The sequence below is a fragment of the Mandrillus leucophaeus genome, unplaced genomic scaffold (assembly GCF_000951045.1).
Source record: "Mandrillus leucophaeus isolate KB7577 unplaced genomic scaffold, Mleu.le_1.0 Scaffold668, whole genome shotgun sequence".
Classification (NCBI taxonomy): Eukaryota; Metazoa; Chordata; class Mammalia; order Primates; family Cercopithecidae; genus Mandrillus; species Mandrillus leucophaeus.
In genome coordinates, this window is record NW_012107230.1 from 1,444,356 (window position 1) to 1,471,116 (window position 26,761).

The window sequence follows — 26,761 nt, forward strand, 5'->3', positions numbered from 1 at the left end:
CCTAACAGTCAACAACGAAAAGACAGAAGAGAATTGAATGGACGAGGGACTTAAATAGATATTTCTCCAATGAAGATATACAAATGTCCAATAAGAACTTGAAAATATACCGAATGTCATTAATTATTATGGTAAAGCAAATAAAAAACAAAATGAGATACCACTTCACATTCATTAGCGTGTATACTTTTTTATAGGAAAATAAGTGAAGATGATGATGTGGAGAAACTGGAACCTTTATGTCGTGTTGGTGGAAATGTAAAATGGTACAGTCACTGTGGACAATAGTTTGGCAGTTCTTCAAATTGCTAAATAGAGACTCATCTGATTCAGCAATTCCACTCCCAGGTATATACACAAAATAATTTAAAACAGGGACTCCAACAGATATATGTATGCCAAAGTTCATTGTAGCATTACTCACAATAGCCCAAAGTTGGAAACAACCTGAGAATCCATCAACAGATGAAAAGATAAACAAAAATGTGTTGTATATATGCACAATGGAATATTATTCAACCATAAAAAGGAATTAAGTTCTGATACATGCTACGATATGAATAAAGCTTGAAGACATTATGCTAAGTAAAAGAAGCTAGTTACCAAAGGATAAATACTATATGACTCCACTTAGGCAAATTCATAGGGATAAAAAGTAGATTTCATGTTACTAGGAGCTGGGGGAAGAGAAGGATAGAAAGTTGTTGTTTAATGGCTACAGAATTTGTTTGTGGTGATGAAAAGATTTTGAAAATAGTGGTGATGGTTTCATAGCATGGTGATTATAATCTATGTCACTGAGTTGTACACTTAAAAACTATTTAAATGGATGGATTCATGCTGTATATATTTTACCACAATAAAAAATATTAAGGAGAAAGAAAACCTTTCTAATTAAAAATAAAGTTATTCAAAAGTGGTTTCATTATTTAAAATGACACAAAAGTGTTTTCAATAATCTTTTTCTCTAAAAGAGAAGATGATCACAAATGTGTATCTTCTGTGAATAAAAATGAAATGTTCATTAAAAGGAGGCTTTTTTTCTTTATTTCGTCTAAAAAAAAACAACAAACAGAATACATATGCAGAATGTGCAGGTTTGTTACGTAGGTATACGTGTGCCATGGTGGTTTGCCGCACCTATTGACCTGTCCTCTAAGTTCCCGCCCCTCGCCCCCCCACTCCCCAACAGGCCCTGGTGTGTGTTGTTCCCTACCCTGTGTCAATGTGTTCTCATTGTTCCACTCCCACTTGTGAGTGAGAACATGCAGTGCTTGGCTTTTTGTTAAAAGGAGGCTTTCATCTTTTATAGTTAAAATGACTTTTTGATGGAAGAAATAGTACTGACACCTTATTTGCTTTACTTAGATGCTATTAAGAAATTTTTCTTGTAATCTTTCTGAGGTAACTAAGTATTGAGATAATTTTTATTATCTTTTATCTTTATAGAACACATCGAGAATCCATCTTAACTATTCTGGTCCATCACCGTAGTTCGTTTCTTCAAACTTAACACTCAAAGTCTCAAAATGACATCACATTTGGAGCTAGTAAACTCTCTGCCAGTGAATGCTTAGAGGACATAGCATCGGTGGCTCAGTATCTCACAAGGCCTATGGCTGTGCTCTTTTCTGGAGGTCAGCATCCTCTTCTAAGCTCATGTGATTGTTGGCAGAATTCAGTTGTTTGTGGCAGTAGGACCAACATCCCCATTTATTGCTGACTGTCACACAGGGCCTATTCTGAGCTGCTCGAGACTTCCCAAAGTCCTTTGCCACATGGCCCCCTCCTAGGCCTGCTCACATGGCAGCTTACTTTTTAAAGACCTGAAGGTAATTCTCTCTTTTAATGCTTTCACGTGATTAAGTCAGGCCTACCCAGATTAATGTGCCTTTTGATGAACTCAAAATCAACTGATCAGGGGCATGAATCACATCTTAAAAATCACTTTACCTTTACTATATTCTATTGGCTAAAAGCATATCAGAGGTTCTGCCTACATTTTAAGGTGAGAGGATTATACAGGGGTGTAACCCGTTGGGCATCATTCTAGGGTGTGTCCACCACAATGTGGAACTATCACCCAGTATTGGTGAGAGATGGAAAGAAGAGAACTGATTTTTACAATGAAAACCCAAAGCAGCTATGTCAACCTTGGTAAAAGAAATGGGCAAGTGATCCCTTTATGTGTTTCAGCTTCCCATAGTGTGTGTTTGCTTCAATCAGGTTCTCCAGAGAAACAGAACCATTAAAGGTGTGTGTGTGTGTGTGTGTGTGTGTGTGTGTGTGTGTGTACAAGCAGATAGGGAGATAATAATAAATCAGGCTTTCATGGCTATGCAGGTATGCAAGTCCCAAGATCTGCAGGGTTAGTCAGCAAACTAGAGATGCAAAAGAGCTGATTGTATATATCTAATCCAAGTCCAAAGGCCTGAGAACCAGGAGAGCTGATGATGCAGTTCTAGTCCATTGGCTGACAGTGCTGAGACACAGGAAGCGCCAATGTTTCAGCTCATGTTTGAAGGCAAGAGAAAAGCTGATGACTCAGTTCAAAGGTCACCAGGCAGGAAGAATTATTTCTTACTTAGTAGAGGATCAGTCCTCTTGTTCCATTCAGGCCTTCAACTGATTGGATGAGGCCCACCCACATTATGGAGAGCAATCTGCTTTTGTCAGTCTATCGATTTAAAAAAAAAAAAACAAAAAAAAAACACTCATAGGTATACCTAGAATAATGTTTGACCAACTATCTGGGCACCACATGGCCCAGTCAAGTTAACACATAAAATTAGCCATCACATTGTCCTTCAGTAATCACATGTCCTTTCCCCTAACAAGTGGCACTAATTCAGTTATTATGACAAATGGTCTCATCCAGTTTCTGCTATTCCAGTAAACCAGTCAAGCCTTCATCAGGTTGTTTCCTGCGTCTGTCGCTGGAGTACATTACAGGTGTGGTTGCAGGGTTTTAAGCTGTGTGTCTCCAGTGAGCTGCTGGGAGAAGAGAAGCAAGTTGCACTTTCTCTTTTTTTTTTGAAACGGAATCTCACTCTGTCACCCAGGCTGGAGTGCAGGGGTGCAATCTTGGCCCACTGCAACCTCCACCTCCCGAGTTCAAGTGATTCTCCTGCCTCAGCCTCCTGAGTAGCTGGGATTATAGGTGCGTGCTACCATGCCCAGCTAATTTTTAGTAGAGACGAGATTTCACCGTGTTGATCAGGCTGGTCTCAAACTCCTGACCTCATGATCCCCCCGCCTCGATCTCCCAAAGTGCTGCAATTACAGGCATGAGCCACCTCGCCCAGTCACAAGCTGCACTTTCTCAGGAGTAGCGAGGCTAATAGGAAGCAAAGTACAGAGAGAGGCCCAAGGCTGCTTATAGTTTCCCAGCTAGGCATGCCTATTGCCTCCTCTGTCTATTTGCCTTTGCCACATTCTCCATTCGTTAGGACTGACCTAGGTATAGATATCAAGAAGAGAACCAAGTTACTCTTCTGATGACCGGAAATTTGGTAAGGAACTCCCAATGTTCCCTGCAGAGAAGAGGAACTTATAGAGAAATGGCCTGCTCAAAAAGGCTGACAACCCAAATTTGCATGTAAGTCAGTCCATGATCATTGCTGCCTCTTAGATTTGAGTGTTACCCAAGACATCTTGCTCTCTTGCCCAAAACATCTTTTTCAAGGTTCCCATAACTTCACGTAACGATCTCTTTGCCATATAGAGACTTGCATCAAGTGATGTCTCGAGTAGCTTAGAATGTCTTATATATAGTAAGCTTGTCTTTGAGAAGTTGTCAGTTAAACAGGGGTTACAAAAAGTCATTGGGAAAAAAAAAAAGAGAAGAGAAGAAAGAATTGTCCCCTAGACAACTCTTAAAGGATTGTGATTATTCTGCATTTCATAAGAACTCCAAAAGTACCTCTTCTACCAGTCAGCAATTAAGCATCTAATTGGCTGGGAGATAATTTATGTGGAACTTTTGCCCTGTCTTTCTTGAATTTAATCTTAAATTCGACTTAACTGTCCATTAAGGAGGAAGCAGAGAGCTGTCTTTAGTATGAGAATTGGGAAATGGTTTTACTCCGGCTGACATTTTTCAAGCTTGTGAAAACTGGCATGTTTCAATTTCTAGAAGACACCAGTAAACACTCCCCAAATGACTAGTGTCTCAACATGAGTCTAATTAACGGGAAAATCAGAGGCATGACAAGAGAGACTCATTGATAGGGGCCATTGGAGAAGACAGGGAGGTAAGATTTGGGAAGCGTGTGCTGCCTCCCAGTGTGGACATTACTCCAATGCCATTCAAGAAGAATGAATTCACAGCTTTACTTCTCCTTTGCATCAGTTTTCCTGTTCCCATGTATGACCTACATTATCTTTCCCATGTCCTTATTGCTGCTTTGAAATCCAGATTTTGACAGAGCTTCCTGTGGGACTACAAGAACTTCAGTCAATAACTAGTGATTTCCATGGCAGCAGCAGATTTTTTAAATGAGTGTGGGAGTCTGTACCTTCCATCTGTGAAGGACCAAACCGGCACTCCCTCACCTCTCTCTTTCCTTCTACCTGGTGTTTTTATCATTCCTCCTTCCAATTTTTTTCCTGCCTTGTAGTGCAGGTCTCCTGGTACTGATCTGGACCATGAAACGCAGGAAGCCAGAGCCAGGTTGGCCAACAAAGCTTCACATTTTGTAGAGGATTTAGGCTTCTCCAATACTATGAAGGCCATGAGTCTGAGCATTCACAAATAATTGCTGAGAGTTGTGGCAGCGGAGCACAAAAAAACCTCAAAACATTCTTTTTCTCCCTCTAAGTTGTAAACAAATTAAGAAGTAAAATGAGAACAGTGTATAAAAAGCAATTAGACATAATCACTTGGCCACAGAAAACCCTGAGTGACAGTAGAACCTTGTCTCCATCTTCCACCCCTTGCTTGTCACAAAGACCCTCCCCCTGCATACTTAAGGCATAAAGCAGCAGAGAAGAATGAATGTGTTCTCCAGTGAGCTGACTCCCAAGGAGAAAGTAAAAAGGAAGGAGCTGAACTATGAATGCTAGTTTATCTTTTAAAACCTCGCCAGTCAGTCTACCACTTCCAGAAAAGAGTGAATCATGGGCCAGAGGGAAGCCAGCACTCTTAAATGCTAGTAAGATTCGTATCAAAAACAATATCAGGAAGAGGGAAGAACCCGCTGCCCCATGTAAGCTCTGAAAAAAAATAGAGGTCATCTGGTCAGCTCCAGTTGAGGAAATCTGGACTCACACAGATGATGTGTCTTATACAATAAGGAGTAGAGCCTAGGCTGATTGAGGCTGATCTAGAGGACAGAAACCAGAATGGTGTAGGGGTTCTAGAGAATCAATTTTTCAAGGATGTTGTTTTGCAAACTGCCCATCATCATTTCCATCACTGCCATCAATACTCTCCCGCAATGTTAATATTTGCCAAGTACCTATGTGATCACATTGATGTATTTAGTGCAATGAGACATTACAGGAGAGAGCTAAGTGTGGGTTATCTCTCCTCCTTGCCCAAAGAGTAGAATTAGCTAATTCACAGTTATTATTTTCCCTCTGTGAAATGTGTATCCCAGGGAATTATTATTATCAAAGGGTATCTATAGTAAATAGTGTCATTAGATGCTGCCTGCCATCAGCCATGACTTCTGTTCATCAGAGTTTTACATTCCTATTATGTATAACCAGAATCTAACCACTTCTTCCCAACTACACACCTGCCACTGGTCCTAACTACGGTCACCCGTTGCTTGGATAATAGCAGTAGTCTCCTAACCAGTCTCCCTGCTTCCATCTTTTCCCCCTGGAGTCTGTTCTCTACGTAGCAGCAAGAGTGAGCCTTTGAACACATCAGCCAGCTCACATCATTCTTCTGCCTGACACTATCCAGTGGCTGTCCGCCAGTCAGAATGAAAGCCAGAGCTGTTACAATGGCCTATATAAGCAGACTTCCTGTTATCCTTCTGGCCTCTTCTCCTACCTCTCTCCTCTTCAATCTCTCAGTTCCCGCCACACTGGTCTCCTTCATTTTCTACAAAAACAGCAATTCACACTCTTATCTCAGGACCTTTACATTTTTGATACTTCTGCTGGAAACTTTTCTCCTGGATATCTCTATGGCTCACTCTCTCCTGCACTTCCTCCAGGCCTCTGCGCCAATGTCTTCTTCTCAGTGAGGCCTTCTATATTATGTAGATTAGGCTACATTGTACTGCAGTAGCAGAAAGCTAATGGACACATTAGGAACTTAACTCATAAATGGTTATTTCCCACTTAGGTGGATCTAGCAGCAATTCAGAGCAGCTTCTTTCCAATCAGTGACTCAGATACCCTTGGAAGTCTCAGCTGAACAATTTGTTTACTGTCTCTTTACTACTCACCACCCTCAAATGTGTAAACTCTATGAAAGCAAGAATTTTTGTCTGTCCCCCCCCCATCTTCCATATACTGTATGCTTTGAATAGTGCTTGGCGTACAGTAGATTTCCAATAAATATTTGTTGGAAGAATGTTGAAAGGTAGTGTGATGAGAAGGAATGGAAAATAAAAACCCCAGAGGAAGCTTCTTTGTGTGTATGCTTTCTTCTCAGGTTAAATTCAGTGAAGCTGTGTCAATTCTGCATACAATATTTGGTTATTGTTATAACTACAGAAGGTATGCGGACTTTCAAACCTATTTAGGTTTTTAGTATCAAGGTTTGAACATTTCATTTGTTTTCTGTTGGTGCCATAACACATTACCACACACTTAGGGACTCAAAGAACACACATTGATTACCCTACATTTATATAGGTCAGAAGTCAGACACCCATCTCCCTAGGCCAAAATTAAGGTCTTGGCAGGGCTGTATTCCTTTTTGGAGACTCTAGGGAGGATCTGTTTTCTTGCTCTTTTTGATCCTCAGCATGATTCATTTCCTTGCAGAATGGAGATCTCTGCTTTCTTGCTGGCTGTCAACTGAGGGCCATCCCTGGCTTCTAGAGACTCTGTATACTCTTTGGCACATGACTTCCTTCCTACATTTCCAAAGCCAGCAATGGCAAGTTGAGTCTCCTCATACTTTTGATCCCTCCTGCCTCGTCTGTTCCTTTCATCTCTCTGCTCCACTATTCTACCTTCCTTATTTGATTTTAAGAATTCATGTGACTACATTGGGCCTACCTGGATAATCCAGGCTAATATCCTCCATCTAAGGGTCAATTGAATGGCATCCTTAATTTGATCTGCAGTCTTAAGGTAACATAGTCCTAGGTTACAGGAATTTAGGACATGGGCATTTTTGAGGACCATTATTCAGCCTTTCAGAGATACATAGACAAATAGAAGGTATGGGATAGTTGGTAAGAAGATAGGTTTGCGAGGCGTGGAGACCTTGGTTTGAATCAGCTCTGCATCTTGATAGCTAGGTTACTCGGGATATGTTGTAACCTGTTTGACATTCAGTTTTCTCTGTGTTAAATGTGAACTTTTCTCTGTGTTAAAAGTTGCTATGAATATTAAAAATGATATGTAAAAGTGTATGGTATATATCAAGAACTCTATTTTACTACTTAAAAAAATAATGCGACAATTCCTCATGTTCCGAATCTAAGCATCAAATGCAGCTTAGAGCTCAATGCGGATGACGTTGTCTTTAATAAAATAAAGGAGGCCAAGTGCTCTTTTGCTAAAACCTCAGTTAACCAGCTAGGTTTATAGGGAATGAGAGGGGAGTTAAATATAAGTGTTTACAATTCATTTAAACCTAAATCGTTAAATGCTATTTTAAGGACATTTGATGGCTTGAGGCTTTCAAAGAAGTCATAATGTCTTTTTCTTAAATAGAAATGCTGCCAAGAGTAAGCAAACTAAAATACCATTTGCTTTGAAGTTCTTCTCAAACAAATTTGGAGTGGGTTCTAACCTGGCACAATATATTCTTCCATCTGTAATCCATGCAAGGACAGCCCCGCTGAAAAGAAACACCAGCTCTATTTACTGAATGGGGAAGTGGAATCTGTGGCATGCAAGGATGCTAAGAAAAGCACCCATTTAATTGGAATATTTCTTTCTCTATTAGAATTGTTTTCTGGATTTCGGCTATTGTAATTGAGAGTTATGTTCTAGTGTTTTCCATTAGCTAAAAATGTGCTTCTTTTAAGTATCTAAGGACAAATTCCTCCACAGCATATAGGTAGAGAAATGCATTTCCTGGAGGTGTTGACCATTTGAGCTTGCAAATTGATGAATATGATGTTGCGGCCAAATTGAATTAATTGCCTTTTGATGAGCTTGAGTGCAGCTTGTGACTAACTAGGGAGAGAAGGCTTTTACCAGTGCATTCTTTAAATGAAACAAGAGGATCCCAGGACTCATGTCTTGATCAATTGGAAGAGCTTCTCCTACATCCCTTCCTCTACTTCCTCCCTCCTTTTGCTACTACTCTCATCAGTGGCACAGCCACATCACATGGAAAGCCAGGTAGCACAAAACCAAAACGTCATACACATACTTCATCGTATTTCAGAAATGGTTTCTATAGATCAGCCTATCTATTGCTGTCTGCTTTATTGTTTTTGCCAAAGGGTCAGTCAAGATGGTTTGTTAATGTACTTGAGTGAATTTTCACCATTGTTCCTGGGCATGGAGAAAAGCACCAATAGGTGACAGAAGCATATATGATCACAAAACATTGGCAGGAAGAAGAGAACCCTACCTGCTTGAAAATAAAAGTATTTCCTGACGAATAAGGTTAAATGAGTTTGCTACTTAGATACCTTTGGGGGGTGGGTATGGAAAGATGGAGGTGCGCATGATGGCACTGATCACTCTTCAATCATATAATTTTTAAGCAACATTGCAGTGTAAGTTTTTTTTGCTGCTAGCACTAGAACCAAGGAATTCCTGGTGGTCAACTGAGTCCATGGGGTGGGGTCTTCATGAGGCAGGGAGCTCTGAATAGATCCCTGTAGATTTCAGGCAACCATCGGGACCAAACTTCTCTGTTGACCCATGAAATTTGGATCAGAGATTAGGTTTCCAAACACCAAATAAAATTATGAAGGGGATAGTGATGACGCATAGTGCAGGGCTCTTCCAGCATGCCATGTGAAGAGGTGTGGGGTTGATGAGAGCATTTTCTAGGAATACAGGAGTATAATGCCTGAGAATGCACTCTATTGTATACTGGTGAGGAAACCTCGGTCCTCTGAGCTGTAATACTCCAAAAATTGTAAAGATTGAGAGAAGAAAATAGGCTTTCTCTAGCAATTTAGCCTATAATGTTGTCTGAGAAATGTGTTAAGATCAAGGGCTGAGAAGATTTCAGGCAAGATAGTTTATATGAGTAACTGTGATATCACTCTGTGAGCCTAACTGGAGTTTCTGTACTAATAGTTACTGAAGTAAAAGACATGTGTCCAGCCTTGCACACACATGCAAGCAAACACACACACATACACACACACACTGGGCACAGCTGGCTGGAACAACATGCATAGGGCAGTGAGTTTTCTGGAAACTTTGCCTGAAATGTTGGCAGTGACCTCCATAAGTATGCATGGAGGAAGAGGCAAAATTTAGTGCAAAAACAGTGCCTGGAATCAATATGTAAATAATCTTTAAAGGCTGCCTCGTGGCCAGAGGCGCTTTGCATTTAACACAAAATGAGTGAGACCAAATAACATTTTTCAAGGAAGCCAGACACATATTGAACATTTGCATGAAATTTCAGACAGCATTTTGAAAGAAATACTGTTAGTCAATTTGATAATCCATAAGTAGTACAGCCATCTTTTTCTCCCCTGAGTCATCTCTCCTACTTCGGTTAGAAAATAAAGTGAAGTTCGTGTGAGGCCTTCCCTGGACCAGCAGATATAAGTGGTTGAGAATTTTTTGTGTGTGGTGGGAGTGGAAGACACCTTCACGTTAACTTCCTTAGTAACACGCACCTGTAGTCACGGCTACTCCCTCCCTAAGTAGTAATAGCCTCAGTTACTACTTAGGGAGGATAGATAGATGATTGATTGATAGACAGACAGACAGACGGATAGATAGATAGATAGATAGATAGATAGATAGATAGATAGATAGATAGACAGACAGACAGACAGACAGATAGATAGATAGATAGATAGATAGATAGATAGATAGATAGATAGATAGATAGATAAATAGACAGACAGACAGATTTAGAGACAGTGATACGGTTTGACTGTGTTTCCACCCAAATCTCATCTTGAATTGTAGTTCCCTTAATTCCTACATATTGTGAGAGAGATCCGGTGGGAGAGAATTGAATTATGGGGGCGGATTCCCCCATACTGTTCTCGTGGTAGTGAGTAAGTCTCACAAGATCTGATGGTTTTATAAGGAAAAACCCCGTTTGCTTGGCTCTCATTCTCTCTCTACCCTGATGCCATGTAAGATGTGACTTGCACCTCCTTGCCTTTCACCATGATGTGAGGCCTCCCCAGCCATGTGGAACTGTGAGTCCGTTAAACCTCCTTTCCAGTCTCGGGTATGTCTTTATCAGTAGCATGAAAATGGACTAATACAGACAGGGTCTTTCTTTGTCACCCAGGCTTGAGTGGGGTGGCACAATCGTAGCTCACTGCAGCCTCAAACTCCTGGGCTCAAGCAATCCTCCCACCTCAGCCTCCTGAGTAGCCATGAGTACAGGTGTGTGTCACTATGTGTGGCTAGTATTTTGTACATTAATTTTTTTTTGGTAGAGATGTGGTCTCGCTATGTTGCCCAGGCTGGTCTCAAACTCCTGCATCAGCCTCTCAAAGCCCTTGGATTACAGGTGTGAGCCATTGCATCCAGCAGGAAGTACTTAATACACAGGGAATAGCTATCATGGGGTAGGCACTATGCTGGATGCTCCCACTCACATTATCTTTTTTAATTGTTAAAGTGACCTTGTTAGGAAATAAACGTCGAGATTCAGTTTGGTCATCTGTAAGAGACAGGAAATTGACTTGCACAAGGTCATGCTGTAGGTGGTGTTCGTTCCCCAACCTGTAGTTGTGTTTCCATGAGTATACATTGAACTTATGCCCAAATAATGTGTGGCCTCAGAAGAGAAGAGAATTGACCCATACTTAGTACTGATTATGTGACTGTGTGTCAGCTACTGTGCAATGCGCATTTCCAGCTTTAATGTGCATAGGAGTCACTTCAGAACCTCGTGAAAATCGATTGTGATTCTCCTGATGTAGACTTAGCGGTGCTGCAGGTCTGCATTTCTCACAAGCTCCCAGGTGAAACCCACGATGCTGGGCCAGGATTTACACTTAACAATAGCTATCATTTCATCTTATGGTTGAGGAAACTCAGCCTCCGGGAGTATACAGGGCTTGCCCAAGGTCACACTGGTGGTTAGTGGTGGTGGTGCGGGGCGCGGAACTGTGATTTGAAAGCAGGATAGGTTGATTATAAGGCCCTTGCCAGTATAGCACAATCTGCCATATCGCCCAAGGTTTTTGAAACTTTCTTCTTAAGAGAGGAGAAAATCCATTTGGATTCCATGCGTGATGAAGGGGCCTAGCACTTTAAAGTCCTAGTTTCTTCTAAAGCTCTTTCTTCTAAGCTCAGAAAAACATGGTCTTTGCAGTTAATTGTGCATACGTTTATGTTTTTTTCTCTTGCTTCTTCAAATAGACACTTTGCTTTGCCACCCTCGCTTCACCTTGGGAACTCTAAACTACTAAGGCCTAAACCCCACTCATAGGCCAATTATACCAGACTCTCTGGAGGTGAGGCGCAAACACAGGCATGTTATGAAAGCTCCCCAGGTGATTCTGATGTGCAGCTAGGGTAAAGAACCACTGAATTACAAGATTCAAGGAAACAATTTCTGGAAAAATGTAGCCTCAGTCCCGTTTTTCATGGATGTCATAAAAAAAAGTCCAGTGTATTTAACTAGATATTCACCAACAAGGTTTCCAATTAGTTCTTGGTTCCGTTTTATTTTGTGACTGTGAGCTTGGACTGCTCTGAGATTGCAGCCTATATAAAGTTTGAAATGGTTCTGTACGGACCCTAAGGGTGGGGAGCTGGTCAGGAGGGATGAGAGTAGAGATACAACATCATAGACCAGCTCCAGGGCGAAAACATATGTCGTAGGTCCTGATTTTCTTGCTAACCTGAGATCTTGGGGGTGGGGGGGCGTATTTTGAAAAATTGAATTTGATTTTATTCAATTCAAAACTGGCTAGTCAAGAGATGGTCATTTAAAAAAATGAGAACACAGGGCAGGGTTGTATTAATGCTATAGAAGTCTGAGCAAACCACCGTGGTGGGTGAGGCTGGAACAGGGCTTCTGTGTGGAGATGTGTGCTGCTGTACAATTTTACACAATGAACAGCACCACTGCACAAGAGTAGGTAGCATCCCTAGCCTGAGGTGTGGAAAGAAATGCAAATAATTGGATAATCATGGGCCAGAGCCTGCCCTCAGGGGAGACAGAGGAGAGAAAGGAGAAGGAGAGAAATTTTCACTGGAGAGAGTAAAGAAAGGCTTTACTTAGAGCAGTAATTTTCAACCTTGGCTCTGTAGTCAAATAAATCATCTGAGGATCGTTGAAACCTACCAGTGCTCAGACCCCAGCCAGGCAATTCTGCTTTAATTGGTCTGGTGTGGCAACGTGGGTATTTTAGCTTTTAAAAGTCCTCCAGGTGATGCTAATGCTAAACCACAACTGAGAACCACTGGTTTAGATTGCGTTCGTACTGGGCAGAGGAGAATGCAGACAGGCAGAGAAACCTGGGAGAGATAAGAGTAGCTTGGGAGAGTCGTTCTCCAATCTAAGTATGATCCTTGACCAGCTGCATCAGCACCACCTGGGAACTTGTTATAAATGCCAGTTCTCAAGTTCCATCCCAAAACACCTCAATTAGAAACTCTTGGGTGGGGGTCCGCAATCAGTCTCAACAAGCCCTCCAGGTGACTGTGAGGCTGGCTTAAGTTTGACTTGGACATGAACAACATTTATGGAAAGGGAGTACAATGAGTTAAGCTATAAAACTTGAGCATAACAAGCTGGTGTCATCTCTCCTGATGGTACCATTGAGAGGTACAGCAATAACCAGTGTTCTAAGGTGGAATGTACTCCTCTCTAGCCTTAACATATCTTTCTGATCTGTTTGAAATTGTAGCACAGAAAAAACTATTATGTCATTCATACAGGGGCAGAGGACTTTTGGAAGAAGACTCTGCTTTTCTGGTAGAAACTGCACTTTTCTTCTTAGTGGACCCATTTCTGTCTTCAGGAGGGTTAATCTATCCTCCCTGACCACATGGGCCTTTGGCTGATGGAAAGGCTGGGCTTTGAGGAAGCTGCACACATAAAGTGAAAGAGGGTCCCCCAACCTCCCCTTCTTGTTTCTTGTTCCCACCTGGGCCAGGACTTTTGGTTGCCTGGGCCCCACCTGCCATTCACAGCAGGCCCCTGAGGCTACTCACAGAATGCCAAGTGATGCCACTGAGTAGGGAAAGTCTTTGTCCTATGCCGAGTGAAGACCCCACTGATGGGTAGCAGTGGTGCTTTACGTTTTGCCAGTCAGAGGCGTTCTGTTCCCTGGGAGGTTGATGTGCACACCAGTGCATTCCCCTCTCTTCCTGGTCTGCATTGTATGGACCAAACTCTCCAGAATGGAATAGCCGAGTCCTTGCAGGATGCTGAGCATCTTTGAGGGTCACAAAAGTGTTTCCAGGATTGGTGCTAACTCTTCACAAAGAGGTTTGCAGGCCAATGGGACTTTACCCATCAAGTCCAGTGATTCTCAAATAAGGCAATTTTGCTCTCAGTTGTCAGGGCGGGGATTGGGGGGGGATTTGACAATGTCTAGAGGCATTTTTGGTTGTCACAACTTTGGGGAGCTGTGCTGCTGGCATCTAGTGAGTAGAGGCTAGGGATACAGCTCAACATCCTGCAGTGGACAAAACAGCCCTTCACAACAAAGAATTGTTAGGCCTCAAACATCAGAAGTTCCAGTGCTGAGAAACCCTGACCTAGTCTAAATCCCTTATTTTTGAAATGAGGCAGCGGAGGCCCGCAGAGGTGAAATTCCATTCTAAAGGTTACACAGAAAGCATCAGGTCAGGGTGTGGCTCCTGGTTTTGCAACTCCCAGAGTGCATTGCTCAACAGTTTCATCTCTGGCAGGGACACTGTTTCCTCCATTGCAGATACCATTTACTTTGTGCCTACTGGGTGCCAGGCAATGGGCTAGACTCTTCATTTATTACCACTTCGTAACGCACACCTTCAATGTAGGATGACTGTCCCTCGGAGGGGCTCATTTTGTGCGTGCGAAACAACTGTACGAAAAGCGTTAGAGGCCATTAGGAAAGCAAAACTGATTACAAAAGCGACTGAGACATGGTTCTTGTCCTGGGAGCTTCCATTCAAGTTGTGGAGAAAAGATACATGTCAAAATAATGATCATCGATCTTGTTACTTAAGGTCCGTGATGATAACCAAAAACCTGTCCCAAGGCACCACAAGATACATTTCTTAAAACGTATATGGAAATGAAGAGTTAGGAGAGGGAGCTGACCATATGTCCTGGCATCGTGGGAAGGCTACATAGGTCAAGGAGAATTGCTTGTGTGTATTACGAGTACGCACTATCCTAGGCCCCACATATCAATGGTCAATGAGACATAGAATGTCTCTGCCTCAGGGGGCTAATATTCTTGTAGGGAGAGCCAGACAAGAGACAAATACATACATATATAAGTAATTATAGATTGTGACAAATTGAAACTTCCTTATAGATTGTGACAAATTGAAACTTCCTTAAGGTGGTTAAAAGGGCATCTCTGAGGAGGTGACATTTTAGTGGAACCCTGAAGGACATAAAGGGGCCATTTGAAGGACATAAAGGGGTACAAGGCCTTGAGGCAGGAGAAAGCCTGGCGTATTCTGGATCCTAATGGAAAGCTAACGTGAGCCAGAAGAGAGGCGTATAATAAAATTCAGAAGGTGGGGGGGCCACCAGGGTAGGAAGTTTGCATTTCATTCTAACATGAAAAGAGCAAGTTAGCCTGAAGAAACATAGGATGAAGATCTAGTAATGCTTGGAGAATGAGGGAGGTCGCAAAGGAGAAAGTAACTGAAATTTCCAAACATTTAAAAGTTGTTTCTACCTTGGACAAATTGAAAGACCATTAGTACTGATCTGTTCCCTTCAGTGAATTATTTACTTAAATTACTCATGCACATTTAAACCTGCTAAGTTCATAGTGTTCATCGTGGCAGGAAAGCTTAAATCTTATATAGAGATAAGTAGATGGTTAGCTGGGAGGAAAAATGGAGGTCTTGACCCCACACATCTTGTAGTTGAATGCACTTTTCAGCATGACAGGTGCTCACTAACATGAAAGAGTAATTGCTCTAATTACCCCATTTTTTCTCTCTTTCTGATGAGTTAAGGTCATCTGATAATCTGTATATTTTGCCATCTTTTCTGTTTCATAGATTTTTAAAGTATTTTATTGTTGGAGTCACTAATATGTGTCTAATAATTTTGATTGATAGTCCCGTTGCTGCCTACATTGCTGTGGCCTTGGAGATCTCAGATTTGCTTTGATTTAAAATCATGTATCATTAATTATGTTGCGTTATCTTTCAGAAGAGTTAAAGGCAAACAGCATCATCATCAAGTAATTGAGGGCTTGTTAACTGCTTCCAGTTTGAAGCCAGCAAAGGTTGTGAATTATAGTGGCCTGATGAGGGGCAGATGCCTCTGTGGCATTGTCAAAATAGTTTCCTAGGCTGTGTCTGGTTGCTTTTCTGTCTTTGAGTAAAGGAAAAGGTTTTTTGGAGACAGGGGTAATCTTGGAAGCTAAAAAATACTGAAGAACCCAGTAACTGACTAATGTGTTGATGCTTTTACAAAGTTTTCTTATTTATTTTTTTAATTTTTTTGAGACGGCGTCTCACTTTGTCACCCAGGTTGGAGTGTAGTGGTGCCATCTTGGCTCACTGCAACCTCTGCCTCCTGTGTTCAAGCAATTCTCCTGTCTCAGCCTCCCAAGTAGCTGGGATTACAGTCGTGTGCCAATATGCCTGGCTAATTTTTGTACTTTTAGTAGAGATGGGGTTTTGCTATGTTGGCCAGGCTAGTCTTGCACTCCTGACCTCAGGTGATCTGCCCGCTTTGGCCTCCCAAATGCTGGGATTACAGGCGCGAGCCACTGAACCCGGCCAGAGTTGTCTTACTTCAGACTTGTTGACAAACACACTGGAATGCTGGCTACAGCATAGGCTTTTTCAATAACTTACTATGTGACTTTTAAAAAGTTGCTTCCCCTCCTGAGATTTATTTTTCTTATGGTTCAAAACAAAGGAGTGGCATTAAATTATCTCTAAAGAAATTTTGTTTGAAATGACATAGAGGATTGCCTCACAGTGTTTGTCATGTAGTAAATGTTTTGGTAGCTCTTTTATGAGGCCAATGTTATGTCTATTGATACAACTTTTATACAGTAAATCAAGACCTTTTATAGAGTAAACCAAGACATTCCAACTATGGGAAAGATAAATGATTCACTTATTTAGTTTAAAATATATTTAAAGGATACATTGCATTGGAATTTTTTTTATTCTATCAGAGATTAAGGTTTCTATAGATTGGTTCTTTCTTTACCTCTAGTTTGAAATGGGAATACTGTATTTCTGTGAACATGAGTACGTTAGGTCAGGTCAGCAGGCTTAGACTCCATCAAACTCTCTCGTCTTACCATGACTGCTCCCTGACTGTGTCCTTGACCTTGACAATGGCAGAACAGCACTGCTGCTGCTGAGAAACCAAATCTACATGCAAGCTTGCCAACCTGATGGTTAGTCAGTGGAACAGCATTTGCAATGTGAAGTAGCTCTTTTATAAGTGGTGTTTATAACTATCATCCCACCACGAAAGTCACTTATTCTTATCACCTCTGTGTCTGAGTATGCCACCGGTCAATGTCTGTGTGTCTGTGGATGTGTGGATTTGCACGTGTGCACTTGTGTCCTCCTACTCTGTACTACTCCTGTGAGACCTGGGAGTCCTGAATAGGAGGGCTGTGTTTTCAAGGCTGGGGGCACTGCCTATATGGGCAAAATTTTCCCCCAGAGGCCTATTCTTTGGCAGCTGTTCTCATGGGGCTCAGCAGCCTTTCAAAAACCATGGGGCTTCCAGATTCAGAGATAAACCATGAGCCACTTTTACCACCTTATGTGTCTTGAAGAGTCAAGTTGAATTTCTGAAATCGGAGGAAGCTTTGTATAAATCTAATGTCTACCTAATCACTGGAATTTTTTGTCCACCTTCAAGACTGGATAAATCTATTTTTGGGTAGGGCAGCAGGAGTCACTGAATGGAAGGTGGACAAATGGTTCAAATGACCAGTGGCAAGAGTGGTTGTCTGAGGATAGAGGTCATGTGTAAGAAGGGAATGTACCAGATTGTGTAAAATGGAAGAAAATATTGGACTAAGCCAGGGAAAAAAGAAACCCATTCCTTTTTCCTATATTAATGGGCTGGATTCTTTGCAAGCCTCCCTTTCCCTTCCTAGAGCTGGTACCCCATGGACGCATTGCATCCTCATCACTTTCTTAGGGAATTAGAACAAAGCTACTCACCTGTTTTACTGCTGGAGTCTTGTGGGAAGTCATCTTTCATTCTTTCTGCTGTCAACCGCACATACAGCCACTCTCCTACTTGAGGGGGCCCTGGGAATATGTGCATTTGATATAATAGTTTTAATTTCCCATCCAAAATATCTCCAATTAAAGAGATTTTATAAGCCAGAGTAATGTGTTGCCTATACAATGCCACTTCTGGTTTTTAAAAAATCAGTGTTTCTAGCTCTTTTGCCAACATAACATCAAGCTACTGTTGGTTGACTCCTCTTTTTTTTCTGTTTTGCTTGAATTGACTGACATTTGAGGTATTGAGTAGAGACAGCCTGAGACCCAAAGCTGACCCATTAACTCCCAGATGTTCACGATTTCCAAGGAAATGTTCTGTGCCTGTGGTTATTGTTCAGATGACTCCTTAAACACTCTCATCTTGGCACCTTTTGCACTTGTTAAATTCAATTTGAAGAAAGAACAGAAGACAGGGAGAATTTTGTGGAAAGCAATTATCCTGCACTTTTATGGCCCTCATGTTTTTCCCATCGTGATGAATTTGGGGGTTAACACTTGTATCAGTCAGCATGTAGCTTTCACTAGAATTTTGTTGTGTGTTACAGATAACCAGTTGTATCTAATTAAACAATAATGATGCCAGTACAAGGCATTTTCTGGGAATTAATGACCAGCTGGGAAAAGCTGATGGCTGGAGAGTCAGCCAAAGGCTATTAGCTTCAGTCCACTGTTAATCTCCAGAAATGCCCATTTGTGACATCATTGCTGGTATTGAACAATGAAAATGGAAGACAGTTTACTCTTATTTGTCACATACTTCTGAATAACAAATTCCTTATGCATTGTCAAAAAGTCATTTTTTTTCTCTTTTATCCTCCAATTGTCCTTCAGTCTTACATGTTTTCTATACAGCAGTGGATGAAAATGGAATTTCTCAGATTCCATATAATCGTGGGTGCTTCTTTTTTTAAAGAGTTCCAATTTGGGGAGTTTTATTTAAATATTTTGGATGGTAAAACTAGAATTTGTCTTCAGCTGTGATGCTGGAATTTGATGAGTGTCTATATTATCATAACTATCTGCTCATGGCAGGAAATGGTTACAAATGTTTTGAATAGCAGCTGTTACTAGCAAAGATGTGCATTCAACGAGATTCTAAGAAGTTATAGTCACATTCCTAGTAGATGAAGGGAACTCTCTCCAGAAAAAGCTATCGTGGTGTGTCTATATAATATTTTTGATTGCTGCTGCTGAATGCTAGAGGAAAATAGAGAACTGACTAAAATATTCATCACCATCTTGCATAATTTAATGACTTATAAAGGGAGACAACAATTCCTCATAGAGTCAACCTATGAAGAACTTGTTCTAAACTCATAATACTAATTTAAAAGTTACGTTGGTTTTTATACCATTTTTTCCTTAACATGAAAGGAAGTTCTTAAAACCCCTTAAGATCCCAGCCAATGAGCTAGGAATGTTTTACCCAACACAGAAGCTTCATATCCCATCTAAATTCAGCCACTATTTGTTTATTTATTTATTTATTTTTTACAAACACCACGGCATTATTCACCCCACAAAAAATTTGCTAGTAGTATCAGTCCTCCTAAATGCATGTTAAGTGTATGCATTTCAGGTAGTAGAATGAGTCAGCTCATCATTAATCAAAGCTTTGGAGGCACTGACTGACTTCAGGTGAAATGGAATGGCCTCATTGGGAAGGGTGTGAAAGAAAAATTCATGCTGGGGTCAGTTCCCTGTTTCTGAAAATGCAGATCAAATTTGCACCTATTTTCATGGAAGGTTTTCGGAATAGAGAATGTAGCAGTGAACCCTATAAAGACAGATATCTTGCTTTTGCAGGGAATCAAAATAATAGTGATTCAAAAACCCGAGTGATACACTTAGGAAGCATATAAAGAGCCTAGAAAGAAAAATGTGCACTGAGAGGATCCTGGTGTATACTTCAAGGCCAAAATTATTAAAATAGGTCTGGCTCTTTTACAATCCAACAAGGTAGTCCTTTGACCAGGTGTTGCTTCGTGGGCCCTCAGCTTGGAATCTCTTGTCTTCATTAAGGGGTTTTGAACATCTGAAGAATGTTTGCAACAGCTTCAGTTCTCTTTGGAAATCAAAGAGTCAAGAGCAGTGACTTGGATTCTTCTGTCTGTCTCCGTGTATACTGCTTGGAAGTTAGGACCTCACCAGGAGCAGACCAAGAAAAGAAACAGAAGCAAATTGACTGATAATGGGTGGACATGAGCCAGTTTAACCTATAAATATTTATATCGTATCTCAATCTGAAACCTCTAAGTTCTACATGGTGTTGATTTAGATACGACATGAGTATCCATATTAAAATACGTTTTTGCACTTTGGGTATGATTTAACACTGTTTTCATTGGACTAGCAACGGAGGTATAGATAGTCGAGTAGCTGTTCGCAAGGCTTTAGTATTTTAAACTAAGCCCATTAACATGAGATCACTAAGCTATGAGATGTTTTTCTTTGAAACTTTTCTTAGGGCTATTGTTTTAGTCTTCCCTGGGAGTAGATTTGATTTAAGACATTCGTTGCTTTTCTGAGGCTCTAACTTGAGTTCATTTTGTTATGTGGTGACCACAGTTCTGGATGACGCCCCCCCTGGCACACAGGAATACATTATGTTACGACAAGATTCCATCCAATCTGCGGAATTAAAGAAAAAAGAGTCCCCCTTTCGTGCTAAGTGTCACGAAATCTTCTGCTGCCCGCTGAAGCAAGTACACCACAAAGAGAACACAGAGCCGGAAGGTTTGTGCACGACAGACGCGTGTTTTGCTTGTTTTCTCTCATTCTTCTTTCTTTCTCTTTCTTTTGGATTGTGCATTGCCCTCTGGTGTGCTGTGTGTTGTTCAGATCCTGCCATAGCTAGGAGGCCCCCTGGCTGGCTGGTGAAAGTGTTATACAGTCTCAGATGGGACGCTGTATAATATGGTCATCTCTGGCACAGCGCACAGCGTTACACTGCTTTTCACAGCCGAAACATTTTCAGTTGCTGTCATTTTACTGCCCCGTTTGGGCTGGCAAAGTTGCTTGCTTCTGTTGCCAACATCTGGCCAAGTCTGTTCCCATCACCTTGCATTCCTGAAGCAGCAGTCAGCTGAGGAATGAAACTTCTAAAATGAAATCATGAGAGGATTGTTTCAAAAATTGTCAGCTCTCCTTCACTCCATACAGCTTCTGCATTGCACTCGACGAATGCTCATGATCTACTTAGTTTGCTGAAGCAGGTCCAGATTACCTATATAATGCACGCCCCGTTGCACTTTGCCATGGTAAAATGCATGCCTAAAGGAAACTATGAGTAGTTTGTTTTTTCTTTTCAGCTCAAGTACAGGTTTGGACAACTCTACTTGCTGTTACTTAAACTGAGGTTAATAAGGTACTCACTGCAACCCGTATCACAAATATACCTTCAAAGTATTTCGTCTGGCCAGAAATGGTATTTATTCATTGTTTCCAACATTTTTGCATCTATCAAAGAGGAGTATTTTTCACATTACAAATAAAATGTGGTAAATGTATTGCCATCTGTTTACATTCCAGCTTCCAAAATAACATCTGAGAATTATAATGTAAATGCTAATACTTAATGTTAAACAGCCCATTTTCCCCTCACATTAAGTATCATTGAGGCAGTTTACCAATGAATGACATTTGGAAGTGACAATTCACCTGTTCCTTGGCAGTTGGTGTATACTTTTGTGGTTTTTGTATAATTTCTAAAAGCGACCTTGTTTCTGTTTCAAGTTACCCTTTTGCATCATTAGAGGAATCCTTAAGATAATTGTCTTTCTGATCTGGGAAAGACTGGCATGTGGGTTAAAATTTGGTGAGTAAATAAATTTCTCCAAATGCACTCTAGTCCACACTTTTGGGAGCAAAACTTCACAACTCAAAGTTTCCCCTCTTCTTCTTTCCAAACAGAGTTTTAGACAATCATTGGGAGACAATGAGAAGCCTACATGTATCTGTGTTTAATTCAACAATAGAATAGAGCACTTATATTTATATTCTACCTATACTTTTGGTATGTAAACTATTCACGTTGAGTGTGACCACCGATTTTCACACATATTCATCTGGAGGTATAAATGGTGAACCTTTACAGTGAGTAAAAGCAATCATTTGGTTGTTTAGTGGAGAAGATACTAATTTTATTTTGTACTTTATTTAAATAAAAAATTTTAACTAGTGACAATTACTTTACTATATATACTACATTCCAATATTCTCTGCTTTTTTCCTCTAAAAATTATAAACACACACACACACACAGACACACACACACACACACACAGACACACACACACACACAGTTTTTGTACTTGCAAATCAGCCCAAAAAATCAAAATTTGGTTTCGTTAAGAAAAATAACCCAGTTAAGAGGCAGCTGGTTAAATTCAGTCAAGCAATCAGTTACATAATTAAAATGTTTTTAACAATATTTCAGATTTTTAAAAACAGTTAAAACCCCATTCCTTTTATTATTACATACCATTTTGACAGGATCTGTTATTTTCAAGTACCGTCTGGAGTGTATTGTCAATACTGTTATGAATATTTTCAGATATAGAGAATTCTTAAGAGAATAGGTAGCAGTTCAACTCTCTTCTACAAAGTTTGGGTAGTTTTTGATCTGTCATTTAATCCACATATTGAGCTGTTGCCATTGTGTTTAATGGGGCTGCCATCCTTTCACTTGTGTACAGTGATGATGGGCGTTGTCTTCTTTCAGACTGGAGATTTTCCTTAGTCTTGCCCTCCTTTCAGGTCTTCCTGCCACGATATCAAAGCTAATATTTCTGTCTTTATTCTTATGAATGATTTGTAACTAGTGTTAAAGTCAGAGGTTTTCTGGGATGACGTTTAAATACTATTTGCAATCTTATTGTACCCCGGCAAGCAAGATCCCAGAATCTAATTGTGAACTCGGACCTTAAAATGAAAACACTTGATCTCTACACAAATTAACAGGATTCAGAAGACTTTAGATGGGGGCGAAAGAAAACAAGCTGTGGAGCTGACCTTGGATAAATAAGGAAACATTGCCAAGAAATTAACATGCTTACTTCATGTAGGATATGGAAGCTCATCATTTCCAGGAGGTGAAGTAACTGTGGGTTTGGAAGGGTTCACTGGTCATTCTGGTAACCGGGAAGATTTTTTGCAGGACTGTTTTTTAATTGCCATAAGTTATAGTGTTCAGTTCCCTCTTAAAGTTGTTGTAATATTTTATTATAATTAGTAGAAATAAAAGACCTCTTTTTTTTACAAATGGATAGTGTTTTGCATTAAAACTGTGTCTACACATTGAAACATTTCATTGTTATGTGAAACATTTTGAAGAGATATTCCCTGTCATGGTCTCCGTGCCAAAACATGAGACCTTAACTGACCTTGGCTGTGGATGCCCACCAATTCTACAGCAGGTGAAGGCAATGGACAGGGTGGTTAAGCCATACATTGTTTGGTCTATGCAATGCCAACATACTAGTATAACCTCTTCTAATGAGGTTATTTTTTTATGCAATGTTAAAACCCCCAAAAGAAAAATTAAAAAAAAATTTAAGCCTTTTGGGGAAATAAATGTTTGAATTGCATAAGCTTTAGAAACGATTAATTAAATTAAACAGGTTTATGATACAGTTGGAATTACTAAATTGATAAAAATTATCCAACTCTTTTTTAATTAGCATAGATAAAGTCTTACTGTTCCTTTTGTTTGTCAGTGGTTTATAAGGGCTGGGCTATTTTCACAGTTTATGACCTCTTACGATTTGCTACAGATAATTTAACATTGTTTATAGTCACCCATCTTTTTAAAGATATTTTTGTATTATGTCCAGGGCCCTCAGAATCCATATAAAATGATACATAAAGGGACTGAAATAGCTCACTGGCTTTTCAGGATACACGAAGGCCAAATTACACTTTGGCAAAACCAGGTTTCTATTTATGAATATCCAATTCCGAAACAATTTTTAAAATCTGTTCCAAACATTTGTGATTTTCAGTGACACGATTATTTCTATAAAAACCACTTATGATATAATATTATGTGAGTGCTGGAATTTGGCTGAAGAAGTGCACACAAGTATCTGAGAGTCTAATTTGGCCCAGTACCAGCAATGTTCTTTGTTAAAAGAAAGCCACATGGAGAGTGGAGATCATTACCAAAATCTTTTTCTTACCGTTCCAGGAGCCTTTTGGCAAAAGAAAGTATAAGCTTCATAGCTTTATTTTTTTGTTCACTTTATCTTTCTATGCCACGTGTGCCAAAATGAAATCACTAGTTTAGAGTAACTCCTGGAAGCCAATCTAATATTAGCATAGTTGTCATTTCCTAAATGCCACTCCTTGTGCTTTTACTGATGTTCGAAGATTGTTAAAGAGAATCACACCAAGGTAAACATGCTTGCAAGTAGATAGTGCTGGAAATCTACAGGGAAAAGTAAATCATGGATTCCCAGCATTTGCTTTTAGGGTTGAAAATTCTGATTACATAGTAAATGTGAAGAAATTAATGCAACATAGGAAAGTAGTACAGAGCTTGGTGATTTGTCACCATCTTTTGATCAGGCATTTGGGCTCTTTGCTATAGTCCTGTTTTCATGTGATTTCACACACACACACACACACACACACACACACACACACACACACACACACACACTCTGTCTCTCCCTTAGGGCATTCGTAAGCTTTTTATTCAGAGAGCCATCCAATCATTGTGGCTTTGGTTGGAGAAGAGAATCTGTACTGGAGACTGATGATAAAGTATGGCAGCTTCCACCAACCAAGAGAAAGCAAAATTTCATGCTAAATGGTAAGGGGGTATATTTGTAATTACCATGTCTATTACTCTGATAATGCGTTGGGTTATTCCAGAAAGAGTATACGTCACCATGAATATCAGTCTTGCCTTAATGATGGGAGAGGAGGAAGTCAGAGGAATGCTAAGGAACATGCTGAGGGAAATGTTTTTCATCTTCATGTTTTTTCAACACCGTTGTTTCCCGTTGTACCTTTCTCATCTTAATACTAATTTTCCTTTCGAGAAAAATGTGTCAGCGTCAATTTGAATTAATAAATAAAACTAAACTGTGGTTATTAAATCGTTTTGTCACTAAGCTAGAGTTGGGTAATAACCTCTGATGCTTGTCAGCTGAAAATATCTTGACTTTCAGGAAAGACATAACTAGGTTCCATGTCTGTCTCCTTTAGAATAATTGAGGGGACATTCGTTTTCTATTAGAAAAGCATGGGGCCTTGGTTTGCATTTCTTTAATGATCAGTGATAATGAGCTTTTTTTTTCTAATGTGTTTGTTGCCTGCATGAATGTCTTCTTTTGAGAAGTGTCTGTTCATGTCCTTTGCCCACTTTTTAATGGGGTTGTTTTGTTTTTCCCTTGTAAATTTGTTTAAGTTCCTTGTAGGCTCTGGATATTAGACCTTTGCCAGATGGACCGATTGCAAACATTTTCTCCCATTGTATAAGTTCCCTGTTCACTCTGATGATAGTTCCTTTTGCTGTGCAGAAGTTCTTTAGTTTAATTAAATCCCATTTGTCAATTTTTGCTTTTGTTGCAATTGCTTTTGATGTTTTCGTTATGAAATATTTGCCCATGCCTATGTCCTGAATGGCATTGCCTAGATTTTCTTCTAGGGTTTTTATAGTTTTGGGTTTTATATTTAAGTATTTAATCCATCTTGAATTAAGTTTTGTATAAGGTACAAGGAAGAGGTCCAGTTCTAATTTTCTGCATATGACTAGCGAGTTTACCCAGCACCATTTATTAAGTAGGGAATCCTTTCCCCACTCGTTGTTTTTGTCAGGTTTGTCAAAGATCAGATGGTTGTAGGTGTGCAGTCTTCTTTCTGATTTCTCTATTCTGTTCCATTGTTGTAAGTGTCTGCTTTTGTACCAGTACCATGCTGTTTTGGTTACTATACCCTTATAGTATAGTTTGAAGTCAGGTAGCATGATGCCTCCAACTTTATCCTTTTTGCTTAGGATTGTCTTGGCTATGCGGGCTCTATTTGGTTTCATATGAACTGTAAAATTGTTTTTTTCTAATTCTGTGAATAATGTCAATGGTAGTTTAATGGGAACAGCATTGAATCTATAAATTACTTTGGGCAGTATGGCCATTTTAAACATATTTACTTTTTCTATCCATGAGCATGGAATGTTTTTCCATTGGTTTGTGTCCTCTGATTTATTTTGAGCAGTGGTTTTTAGTTCCCTTGAAGAGGTGTTTCACATCTCTTGTTAGCTGTATTCCTAGGTATTTTATTCTCTTTGTAGCAATTGTGAATGGGAGTTCATTCATGATTTGGCTCTCTGCTTGTCTGTTGTTGGTATATAGGAATGCTCGTGATTTTTGCACATTGATTTTGGATCCTGAGACTTTGCTGAAGTTGCTAATCAGCTTAAGAAGCTTTGGGGCTGAGACAATGGGGTTTTCTAGAGATAGGATCACATCATCTGCAAAGAAAGACAATTTGACTTCCTCTCTTCCTATTTGAATACCCTTTATTTATTCCTCTTGCCTGACTGCTGTGACCAGAACTTCCAATACTGTGTTGAATAGGAGTGGTGAGAGACAGCATCCTTGCTTTGTGCTGGTTTTTAAGGGGAGTGCCCCCAACTTTTGCCCATTCAGAATGACTTTGGCTGTGGGTTTGTCATAAATGGCTCTTCTTATTTTGAGGTATGTTCCTTCAATAATTAGTTTATTGAGAGTTTTTAACATCAACGGGTGTTGAATTTTACTGAAGACCTTTTCTGCATCATTAGAGAAATGCAAATCAAAGCCACAAGGAGGTACCATCTCATGCCAGTCAGAAAAGTGATTATTAAAATATTAAGAAACAACAGATGGTAGTGAGGCTGTGGATAAATAGGAATTCTGTTCCACTGTTGGTGGGAATGTAAATTAATTCAACAATTGTGGAAGATAGTGTGGCAATTCCTCAAAGACCTAGAACCACAAATACCATTTGACCCAGCAATCCCATTACTGGGCATATGCTTAAAAGAATATAAATCATTCTGTTATAAAAA

General features: G+C 40.1%; 1 protein-coding gene across 3 annotated transcripts in view; it reads left to right on the forward strand.

Moving 5' to 3' along the window:
* Positions 1-26,761, forward strand: part of FGF13 (fibroblast growth factor 13) — a 581,422-nt gene that overhangs the window by 329,256 nt on the left and 225,405 nt on the right. The window contains exons 1-2 of one of the 3 annotated variants that reach the window (XM_012001631.1): positions 10,426-10,490; positions 20,275-20,442. The exons of 1 other annotated variant lie outside the window; for it this stretch is intronic. In XM_012001631.1, the coding sequence (XP_011857021.1) occupies positions 10,481-10,490; positions 20,275-20,442 (178 nt within the window). In that variant the 5' untranslated portion in view covers positions 10,426-10,480. Of the gene's footprint in view, positions 1-10,425; positions 10,491-20,274; positions 20,443-26,761 lie in introns of those variants that run through there. One more of the 3 variants, XM_012001629.1, reaches the window with a different exon arrangement.